A 12520-nucleotide genomic window follows, 5' to 3' on the forward strand; every position below is an offset into this window, starting at 1 on the left:
TTCTACTAAAATGTACAATTTCTGAATTATCTGAATTAAAAATTAATGTATAGGGAAATAATGATTTATTAAACACAACAATAAAAATTCCTTGTCAGTCCATTTTGTTATATTTTTAACCACTCACTTCTCTAGGTTATTTTCCCGATTTAAGATCTCCATAAAATTGTCCTTCAGCCTTAGATAGGTGTAACCAAGTCTGCAAAACGAGACACACATCAAGAGAATGAATACAACAAATAAATAATTATCCAGTTTAAGCATGTCCTAAGGAGTTAAGACTGAGTTTATCTTCTGAAAGAAAAAAAACAAAGCCCCAAACTGTTTTTTATTTGATTTATGAATATGAATAATCATGAATATATGTTAAGAAAAATTATCACCTCTATATGTTTTGGTGTTTGTTATTAGGATTTCTGTGCTGAAAACAATTTTGAACTTCAGTGATTGGGATCTCCAAATTTAAAAAAGTGTAATACCTAATTACACACATACCTCTGTATTCCCTCAACTAAAGCAACTTCATCAGGTGATGATGATATATATATACAAGATCTTCTTGAGAGCTGATTTTTCTTCAATCCATCTACGCTGTCATCATCTTTTACCTGAACTGTGTGGCAAAGACAAAGAGCTCGGAAAAATAGTTCTTCCCTTTCCTAAAAAATAAAAGAAACGGTCATCATTATGTGTTATCACTTTTGAGTATTCCTTTGAAAAAAAAATTTTTTTGAAGGTTAGCAGTGTCATTGATTATGACTGTATTATCAGGTAAAGGCAGTGTCACCTGCCTTTCGGGGGAGCCAAGTCTTTCCCAGTGGTAACCACACAGCTGCTAGGCCGTGCAAGTCAAGCCACTGATGCTCAAAAAAGATCGTGCTTCTTTTGCCTCCTCTGAGTTCCCAGATGTAGCTAAAGGATTTTTGCTTTACTTTTGTTTAAACTTTAACAACATATATTAATACTAGTCAAAGAACAATTTTAGGAGCCCTGAACCCAGACAGAGGGACGCAGCACCTGGAGCACATGTGTTTGCAGATTTCAATTTCTTACACAGTTTGAACACCTCTCAGAGCTACATAAAATAAAAAAATTGTGGGCGCTTTGGCAGCTGGAGCCAACAACTTCTATGAAGTTTCAGATTATTTGGTAATAACGGCTTATCCATTTCTTTTTTCTGGCTTAGGAATCGCATCAGAAAGAGATCTCTATTTCATGGATAATTGGCTGTGTTCTAACTGTATCTTTGCATTTGAATCTTATTCTTTGCTCTTCAATACAAACTGTGTCACTGTAATTCCAAGATAAAAATGCAGTATACCTTGGGACCATCTTCTGAGGGCCACAGGTGAGAGCCATAAGGCTGTTGAATTACACCAGCATATTTTAAGAGGCGCCTTGTTTTGCTATATTGAAGGGTATGGCCAAAGTATGATTTGCAACATATTTAAAAAAATATTGGCCCTTGGCTAAGATTATCCTGCACATTTACACACTGCTCACTGGTTGACATTTGAGGTCTCTTTAACCTTCAACTAACTTATTTTGCTTTACATAGCAAAAGTGCCACAGCACATACATGCTGTCTGTAGCACATTTCAGATGTGGCTATATTCAGTCACATTTAAAAGTAAATTAATTTGATCAAAAACCATTCTCTGGCACCATCTTCACTTACTGATGACTAAATAAGTGTTTGTTTGCATTGAGCACTCATTTTCCCCCTCAAGGGGTTTCCTGCCTTGCTTTCTCAACTCTAGCTAATGTTAAATGGAAACCAGCTATAATATTTCTTTAGCTATTAACAGAGAAAGTTCTATTTTGTTTTTTTTTTTTTAATGCTGTTTTACAGCTGCACTAAGCTGGGAAATTTCCTATTCAGCATCAAAATCTTACTCTGAACTAGAAAAGGAAAACGTTTATGTCGTGATGCTTTTCTTGCAGGTATCTACTTTGATTAAATTGAAGGATGTTATATTTCTAATATTCCCTTCATTAGCATAGTTACATTTTCATGCTTCATTGTAAAAAACAAGAACCTAGAAAGTCATCATACCTTTCCACTTCCTCCTGGAGAAGAATCGATCATATCAATTCCTGTACAATTGTGGAGAATTTGGCCATTACAGATAACATGTGGTACATAAACATGCCCTTCAATGCAACATTCTACGAATTCCATGTTGTTCTCAGTTAACGTTCCTGTTTTATCTGTGAAGACATACTCAATCTGCAAACGAGCACAAATTAAAAACAGCAGGAATATGAACGGAGATTTTCCAAGGTCTCTTAATATAACTGAGATTATTACTGGGTTACACCTTCTTTTAAAGATCCTTATGCAGTCTCTTTCAGAAAAGGAACAACAATTTCTTTTGGGAATCATCTTCCATGGAAATGTGGTCACGGAAAGATTTTAGCATACAAGAGTATCAGCAAAGCTATCTTTTGCCTCGTAACATATATAAAATAACCTATTTTCGCTCGTCTCAAGCTCCTTTCTGGTTTTTAATATCTTTCCATGAATATATGTCTTGCAGCAAGAAACAAAATGCAAGCAAATTCCATTTGCCAGGGATCATTATTTAATGTATGTGTCTGGATTCAGATCCATTACTGTCAGAACAGTCCTTGGGATAATATCAGAATTCCCCACTACAATTATGTTAGCGTAAATGAGGATTCTGGATTAATGGTCACAGTTATACACATACACACTGTGATTGCCCTGGAAACATTCCTTTTGTCTCAGTATTAAAGTTTTCATTAATTTTATCTTTTACAATGAGCCCCAGCATTTAAGGATAACAACATAAAAAATAAACCCAAAACCTGAACTATAAACCAGAACAGCTAGATCAGCATAAGCTCAATTTGGATATTTGATATAGCTATTGTGTACAGACTGCATGTATATATTTGATAAACTAGGAACATTATGTAAGGTTAGAAATTAAACACTGGAAGTAAGCTAATTATTTACTATTTATCAGGTTATTTAACAAACCTCAACATTTACCAAGTGAATCAAACAAAATAAAAAAAATAATTTTTGGTCTCAGTTGGAAAAAAGGTTATTAAATATTTGAACTTTCCTCCTAGACTGACTTTTCTAATATTCATTAATCTGAAAAGGCAATTTTCCAAATTTTCCAGTGGTTTGTTATCTATGGACACAATACCCGTATTTAAGTCTTTTCAAAGTAGAGAGAATTTATATGGATTTTCTTTCACCTCAACTCCTATATTCTGTTCCATAATACATTTATAACAGATATAAAATGTTATCAAGCAAAGGTCTTTTATATTCATTCAGTGTGTTGTTTTGGGATCAACACCCATTACACACACAAAAAAAGAAATAAAGCGTCTATATGACACTATTTGCTACAAGCACAAATAATGATGCACCATCAAAAGCCTTAGAAATACAATACATAATATCTTTCAAAATGCAAATGCAAAACTTAGTTAATTGGATTGGTACTGATAATGCCAAGTACGATGAGGGTCCCATTCTTGGGAAGATGCTTAAATCAAGTAGTAGTAAGTTATTTTTTATAACAGCACCGCAGAATGGTTGAGGTCGTAAGGGACCTCCAGAGGTCACGTCATCCAACCCCAAAGCTCAGGCAGGGACACCTAGAGCCAGCTGCCCAGAACCATGTTCCAACAGCTTTTGAATATCTCCAAGGAGGGAGACTCCACAGCCCCCCTAGGCAACTCAGTCACCGCCACAGTAAAACAGTGGTTCCTGATGTTCAGATAGATTCTCCTGTTTCAGGTTGTGCCCATTGCCTCTTGTCCTGTCACTGGGCACCACTAAAAAGAGCCTGTCTCTGTCCTCTTTGCACTCTCCAGGTGCTCTCTTCAGGTATTTATGTACATTGATGATATCCTCCCTGAGCCTTCTTTTCTCCAGTCCCCATCCTGTCATCACATGAGAGATGCTCAAGTCCTTTCATCATCTTTGTGGCCATTCAGTTGGACTCACTCCAGCATGTCCATGGCTCTCATGTACTGGGGAGCCTAGAACTGGACACAGTACACTCCAGATGTAGTCTCACCAGTCCACAGTAGAGGAGAAGGATCACCGCCCTCCACCTGCTGGCACTACTTTGTCTGATGCAGTCCAGCATACCATTCATCTTCTTTGCCCTAGGGGCACATTGCTGGCTCATGCTCAACTTGGTGTGCAGCAGGTCCCTGGGTCCTTTTATGCCAAGCTGCTTTCCATCTGGATGGCCACGAGGGTACCCTATGCCCCATCATTCAGATCATTAATGATGAGGACTGAACCCAGTACTGAACTCTGGTGTACACCACTAGTTACTGGCCTCCCACTAGACTTTGCACAGCTGACCACCACCCTCTGGGTGTGGCCATTCAGCCAGTTTTCAATCCACTTCACTGTCTGCTCATCCAGTCCATAATTCATCAGCTTGTCTATGAGGACTTTATGGGAGACAAGTGTTGACTTCCATAATAATAAAATACTTGGTACCTTGTTTTATCCAAATAGATATGTGCCCCTAAAAGCTTAATTACTAGTCTGGCTGTACAAAAATGAAGAAATACACCATCTTATTTATTTTATTTGAAAACCTATGAAAACATTTTTACTTTCTAGAGATCCTAAAGATTTTCTCAAAAATGTACGTCTGTATCATTGTCAAGGTGATGACTTTCTTAAGACTGAACACTAAAGATAGAATTTCTTTTGGAAAAGGAGAGGGACAGTCAATCATTTTACTGGGTATGGAAATTTGGTGTCAGTCTAGCCAGACAAAAAAGGGTTTTTTTCCTGACTTTTAATTTAAGGAAGTTAGATGCTTATATAATCTCCCTCTACAGTCAATGGAGAGAAATCGTTATCTTCCTAAATGTTTATCTTTTACTAGTAAGCAAAGCTAATTGAATTCCACTGACTGGCTGAGAAACTAGAATTTTTGATTCTGAAAATCAGAAGATCTCAAATTTTATTTTAAAAATTCATCAGCACTAAAGAAAATGCACATTAAGCTGACAAAAAAAAATTTGAAGTGAAAATTTAAAATAAAAAATTATGGTAGAAACAGCTGAAAAATTTATCATTTGATGAAATTTACCTGTCCCAACTCTTCATTGAGGTCAGAAGTATTCACCAGTGGTCCTTCACCTGTGTCCTCATCAAACATTTCCTCATCCCATGTAAGGAAATAAGAACCAAGAAATTTCTGCATTTCCACAGTGACATACATGGATACAGGAATAATGTAGTTGAAAAGAACCATGAACGCAAGGAAGTCCGTAAAAGCTTGAAGAAACTGCCAAAGAAACAAGATGAAAATACTGATTTTTCATGTACCATCAAAAACCAAAGGTTAACTACATACATTTGCAGGTTTGTTTTTTTTTCTAGTAACTTTCAAAAAGCAAGCAACACCTTACACAGCTCACAGTTTGGCACAGGATGGATGGATACGTTCATGATTTATAACATCACAACTAATTCAGCATGAAGAAAAAAACCTTTTAAACTTTCTATTTTTCTTTACAGACATACTGGTGTAGAGTACAGGTACACATCCTTGTTGTAAAGTTCTAGAGCAAATAACGGAAGTGATTATATACGAATGGTGAACATTTGTAAGAGAACAAGGAAAAGAATAAAATGTATGCTCGCAAATTACCAGAATACCATAGAACTACAGGCAGCATTTCATTAATAAAGGGTTTCCCTTCCTTTTCTCAAGACACGTAGAATAACCTGGCTCGATTTTTTCACAAGTGGAGACTAGCTGGAGGTATAGTCAACCTGCCAAGCAGGTTGCGATAGCGTTACTGGTGGTGAGAGAAATATAGAATATGCCTGGCTAGTGTGTGCTCATCACTTAAGATAAAGAAGGAAATTTTCCCCTAGGTGGATAAGAAGGTTTTAGTGAAATAACATTATGCTTTCTGTAGTGCTGGGTTCAGTTCATTGCTTTGGATGACCTGGGAATCCGTTCTGGACTATGTCCTTGCTCCTGTAACGCCACTGGACACTGGCAACTCTGCTGCTGGTCCCTAGTGCTCATGGCAGAGTTACAGGGCTATACGAAACTAAACTTTTGAGGGGTATTTTTAGAGATCCCTACATCAGATTCTTTTGAAAACATCCATTATATAACTGCCAATAGTTATGGGACTCGTTTCAGTCCTATATTTCTCTGCAAGAGGTCAGTTCTTTCATAATTCACATCAATGACAAGAAACTCCAGAACACTTTCATGAGGCTTTCTAGACTAAGACAGATATTTTCTCATCATTTCACACATACAACTTAAGTGCAAAAATTTAATATACAATCTTTCTACAAATATACTATCACCATTGTTAGCAATAAAAGCAATAATTTTTCATTGGTAACTAAGCAGGCTGTATATACTTTTCTAGTAGGATTCTTATAAATTAAGTGTTTAGTGAAACTTTTTTGGTATTTTAATTTATTTCCATACCAAATTTCTTTTCCTTTCTGGCTCTGTTTTCTGATTATACCATGGCTCATCACGAAATGGTTCACTCTGCCAGACATACTTCAGGACAGTATTTATTAGTGCTTTACTGATGAGAATGCAGAGGTATACAATAAGGAATACATTCATTGATCTAAAAAAAAAAAGGCAACATAAAATTCCATTAGCATATTAACTACATAGTTTATTAAAAAATGTTATACTTGTGCTTCAGTCTAACGTTTTCTGCAAGTCTAACAATGCTATCATGTTAAATGACTATTCCACAGTGTTTTCCCAAAGAAGAAAAATATTATTGAGGACCGTTTTCTATTTAAAATGTTAACTGCTATAATTGTTTCCAAAATGTGTGTGATACAGTACCAAACCTAGTACATTAGTGAAAACAACAGCATAGATGGAATCATAACAGAATAACCAGGCTTGTATCTGCAGACCTTTTTATGCCATTTTCCTGAACCAATATAAAAACACTGAAGTAAGTACTTTTATAGAAATATAAATCTGTGCTATGTAGCTGTAATGGTTCAACTGTTTCTAGACGGATCTAAAAAAAAGCAAAGCAAGAAAATTTCACATTTAAAATTATATTTACATTAACCATAGGCATGAATTAAAAGCCATGGGTTATACATCGGTAACAATAGAAAGAGACACATCATCATTGCTCAGTCACTGTATAAGAGAAGGGCTGTCAGCTGGTCAGTACGCCTTGCCTTAATCAATGACACCTTTTTTTTTTTTCAAGGATGGACACTTTACTCGGACCTGATGATTTCAGATAGCAGAGTAGGACTAGAAAATAATCTCTATTTTAGAAAAGTAAGCAACCAATGTCAGCTGATCCCTTGAGGACAGCAGTGCCTTCCTTTCCCATCATCTATGCCTCTATGAAACTTTTAATTTTAACTAAACCACAGAAAACATGCCACAGACAGGCTCTGTGTTACTGCAGTTGATCTGAGGTCAAGTGCATGAATAGAATTATTTTTACTGAATTCAAGACTTAATTGCAGCAAAAAGGAATGTTAGGATATTGAAGCACACGGTCTTGAAAAAAGCGTCAGTAGGTGTACTCCAGCCAGTGAAAGAAGTGTCTTCCAGAACAGCAGCAAAACACAACATATCTTGCATAGGTAAGCATTACATTAAGCTGGCTTTTTTTTTTTAACACTTAACATTTAATAATAATTCAGTATTGAGAATATCATTTATATGACTCATTTTTATAAGTAAAAAATAACACACCAAAAAAGCAAATTTTAAGTCCTTCTATCTCTTTTTTTGATTTAAATCAATGGAACATACACTTTTTGCAAGAAAAAAACATCCCCTTTTTTTCCACCATTCAATCATGTGGTTTTCCACACCCCCCCCCCAAAAAAAAAAAAAAAAAAAAAGAGAAATTTTACTTTTCCACAGCAGATCGCTTCTGTGATTTTGCCTGGTAATTTAATGCCATCTTAGTTTCCATGCCAGTGTAGATAGCAACACCTAAAATTAGACAACTTGTTTTACTAAAGATTTCACAGTACAGTAACTTAATAAAAGTACAATTCACTAGATTATTATACTCTGTCATTTCTTAAGTCTCTGTAGTTTGAGGAAAAAGAACACAAATTTGCATGATACTCAAAAACTAGAAACGGCTTTAATACCTTGCTTCTTAGAGGGAAATTTTAAGCAGCATTTACATCCCGTTTCAGAGTCAGTTTCCAATTTCTAACATTTGCCATGTACTAAAGCCAAACCAAAGCTGGGTTTTGAATACATTCCCTTATGGTTTAAAGTTTTTTTTTTGGCTTTAATTGTAGAATCTAAGTCATACATTGTAAAAGAAAATCTAGATAGGGCTACTACAGGATACTTCCAAAAAGAATAAAAGGCAGCCATCAATTTTGTTTGCTTCAGGAAAATTTAATAATTCATGAAAACAGTGATCTTTTGATGTTATCAATTTCCTATTAATAACACAGATTGAGAGACTAAACTTCAGAAGATTAAATACACCAATTGAAAGAAGCTGTAAACAAGAAGATGGGTTTAAAATACTTATTAAACCAGCACACCTGTACATTGCTAAAATAAAATAATTTAGGTTATGAATTGTACCGGGGTAATGGCAACCACTCCATGTATTCGGCAGAGCAGAAACAACCATTCCTATTAGGAACATCTCTGCCCAATATACAAGTTAACAGATATATTAAAACCATCCTCCAAAGTTTACAGAAATACTTACTATAAATTAATTATATTAGTTCATCTATTTTAGATTACAATTAAAAGCAAAGAGAGCAAGTTTTAATTAATACATACTTTTTACACTCTTTTTGTAGAAAAAGTTGCAAGATTTTGGTATTTTAGGCTAAGTAGTTCCTGGCTATCTATGATCTTTCTTGGGAACAGGGACGTTGTATATGATAGAGGATGACCTGTATCCCTTTCGTCACCAGCAAAAAGTGACTTGTAACAGAACTACACTCCCACTACATTTTCTCAAAGAATTTCCAAAAAATATATCTCTGTTTCTGCTTCCTATTTCTGCTAAAATATTCAAAATATTCCAGGAACAAAGACAAGTCATATACACAAAATACACTGGCCAGCAGAAAGTCCAATTTTAACCAGGAACTGTTTAAGTGGATATTTTTTTTTTTATAAGCTGTATTTCTATCTGGTTGGGTTATCTATCTGTTCCAACAAATAAGCAAAACATATTTCATGTTTTTTAACAGCTCATTAACTGCTTTAAGACAACAACATTAATTCACAATGCTTGTTCAAAAGCCATATATTTACATGAAGAATTTGAGTCACCTTCACTAATCCTTGAAGACTAAACTAGAAAAATCCCCCTCCCAAAAATCTCTCTAGTCATTGTACACCACAACAACAGTTAATTTACTGCAATTATAGCCACAGTAAACCTTAAAAAAAAAGTTGTAAATCAAGTGATTTAATAGAAATCCTATGTTCAGTAGCAACTGCAGGGTTGTAACCTTGTTTGATGTTTGCTTATTACTTCAGCATCTGTTTAAATAATCAATAGAAATATTTACCAAAGATTTTTTCTGTGTTCTTTAAAGTAGCTCCTCTAAGAAGCAGATTTTCAGATCCTAATGGCCTGGAAAAGATAAGTATTACAATATAAACATTTAAAGAGAAACAGCAGGCCTTAGTGGAAGCCACATAAACCACAAGCAATTAGTTTTACTCAATTATTTTTGTGTAACAAAATTACTAGGCAGAATTCAAAGCGAAAATAAAGTAAAAATAAAAAAATAAAAAATAGATACCTAAAATTAAGCTCATAATTTCACAATCCAAGTCTTAAACCCATCTAAACCCCAAATACGTAGGTAACTAAATAAAGATTCATCATCTGGATTGTAAGGTGCTTATTTTTAAAAATACTGATGCCAGTCTTTTTTAGGCTTATATAAACTATAGTGTCCTGCATGTTAAGATTACTTACTAAGGACAATACATCCTTCCATTTTATTTTACGTATAAATGGTATACAGATTTGTTTGATACTTACCATATACTTTTCAAAGCACAAAGATGAATATAGGTAAAAAAAATTATTGAGAAGTAGGGGGAATTAACATAAGTATCCCCATGCAGTTTAAAAATAGTATTTTGGAGCATGATATGTAATACAAACGACTATACGAGCAAAAAATCAAAGACTACTTTATAGACAGTCAGAACGCACTTTATAGACAGTCAGAACACAAAATTGTCAGACTCTTATTTATACAGCTATGGAAAAAAACCCAAGCAGTAAATTCAGTATTTCTGAATGTTATTCAACATGTTGTTGTGGCATGAAACCCGCCCAAAAATCAAGAAACCCCAAACAAACAAAAACCCCAGGGCCATAACTCTGATGTAAAACCTGAAACTAGTTCCATTTAAACCACTGGAGTGATGTTATATGAATGATTTGGGTTACTATACACCAAAATAGCAAAAAATACCAATTGTTCTAATAGTGTTGTCCAAGGAATACAGTGTTATACACAAATCAATATCATGCTGTTGAGATTAAAAAGGTATTTTCTGCTTATTTTCCTTTCATCTCCCACCTAAGTCCATTTCCAACCAATATTATTAGACAAAAGAATCCTTAAAGTGAAAGAAGCAAAAAAGACTGTTCTCGCAGCAGACTGCAGCAATCTACTATTAAATGATACATCACTCAACGAGGAAAGGAGAGTAGGATCCTCAGGAAATGATGCATACTCCCTGAAAGTACAGCTCACGTGGCCAATGCTCTGCCTGACCCTCTTATCTGAGGAACCCCAGGAAGAATACAGCCCAGAACAGCTGAGAGATGTTCACTGTGGATGGTGACAGAGATTTTTGCACTGCGTTGCAGTGCAGTTAATACAGGTATTTCCTGGGAGCTATGATGCTGACACAGCCAGCAGCCAGATTTCCCCTCCTCTTTGCTTCTGAGATAGAAAATCACATCTCTACAGACACATTGAGGTTAGGAAGGCACTTATAGCCAGAATGGAGTAAGTTCCCAAATGCTGGGTTCTAGGACATCACCTGAGCAAGAAGCCTTTCTCTCCTATTGCTTTGCCTCTTTGTGGCAAGGTCCTGAACAAAATCAGGTACAGCAAGTCCTTGCTGGGTAAACAGAAGATCCGAGGCAGAAAAGACAAAAAGACTCGTGCCTCTTTTGTACTGCTTCATTTTGATTCTCTGTTTGCTGGACAAGGAACGTCCTGGGCTACAAACTGCTCCTTGAGCAGAATGCACCACATTCACTTCAGGATGGATTTGCAGAGCCAGCAGATCCTTCTAGGTGCCAGACCCGAGGTAATAGACCACCATTTCCTACACCACAGACAAAATGCATTTCCTTGGACCTTGCCTTTCTGAATACACACAGCATTGTGGACATTTTAGACAAATGTAAAAACATCTCTAGTAAAACTAAACATGATGTTTGACATGCTCATTCTCCTCTAAGATGAAGAAGAAAAATAAGCAATACACAAGTGATACTATTCATACCGTTTGGGGCAATACCAAGACCCCATGATAATGGAGCAGTATTATCAAAGTACTGTCAAAATCCTATCAACATAATTTACAAACTAAATACATATTTACATAATTACATAAAAACTGAAGTTGAATGAAGACATAAAATAAGCGAAATGTAACCCATCAAAAGATGAAATATTTATGATAATGAAATTACAGTCTGTAAACGTTTAAGAGAAAAATAGTCTATCAATAAGATAATGCAGCACAATGTTGGTGAAACAAAGGTAATTCTCACTGTTGATACTTACTTAACTCTAAAAATCAATAAATGAGTAGAAAACTCTGGATTTTTCCTACCTTGCAGTAGGCTCATTCCTATCGTGGTAAACATTTATTCGACCAACAAATCTGCAACGAAAATACACAAGTAGTTTAACAGCACTGCTAATTTGTGTATTTTTATGTACGTGTGTCACAGTATTTCAGTTTTTCAAATGTACACTACAAGGACATGTCACTCTCTCTATACACAGATGTATATATACCACACACACACTTAAAAAAGCAAATTACTCTCACTTTTAAAAATCTTTAAAAGGTATATGTGAGAATAGTTTATTTTAGAAGCATTTTGTAGAAAGTATTTATTACAACGAGCAAACAGCTTCCAATTAAACATGCTCTGATTATTCAGGAAGTAAACAAGAATAGAGAGACACCTATGGATACATTTAGAACATGTAGATAAAAAAAATACACAGAAGAGTAAGTCAGTGTAAAGTCTGCATACAAAAAGATATAAAAGGTTATAAAACTATTAATAAATCTTCTAATTACACAAGAAATCTTATTCTCTGTGCTACCTGAGATAAGTAACAGTGTGATTATTATCCTTTACAAAACTTAAAACCTACAACTGAGTTAAAAACAAAACAAAAGTATAAAGCCAGTAAGCAATTTTCCCTCTGAAAATCTCCAAGTACATTTTATCTATATTTGGTGGATTCATCCTG

The 12520-nt window shown here is 35.1% G+C and overlaps 1 protein-coding gene across 5 annotated transcripts in view; it reads right to left on the bottom strand.

Annotated features, from left to right (window-relative positions):
• ATP11A (ATPase phospholipid transporting 11A) overlaps positions 1-12520 on the bottom strand; it is a 122170-nt gene that overhangs the window by 32103 nt on the left and 77547 nt on the right. For all 5 annotated transcript variants that reach the window (XM_074561289.1, XM_074561251.1, XM_074561280.1 and 2 more), the window contains exons 8-15: positions 11865-11915; positions 9560-9624; positions 7910-7991; positions 6480-6630; positions 5109-5306; positions 2057-2230; positions 496-659; positions 128-199 (exon numbers count right to left, since the gene is read on the bottom strand). In XM_074561289.1, the coding sequence (XP_074417390.1) occupies positions 128-199; positions 496-659; positions 2057-2230; positions 5109-5306; positions 6480-6630; positions 7910-7991; positions 9560-9624; positions 11865-11915 (957 nt within the window). The remainder of the gene's footprint in view (positions 1-127; positions 200-495; positions 660-2056; positions 2231-5108; positions 5307-6479; positions 6631-7909; positions 7992-9559; positions 9625-11864; positions 11916-12520) is intronic.

This window comes from Larus michahellis, chromosome 1 (genome assembly GCF_964199755.1).
Source record: "Larus michahellis chromosome 1, bLarMic1.1, whole genome shotgun sequence".
Classification (NCBI taxonomy): domain Eukaryota; kingdom Metazoa; phylum Chordata; class Aves; order Charadriiformes; family Laridae; genus Larus; species Larus michahellis.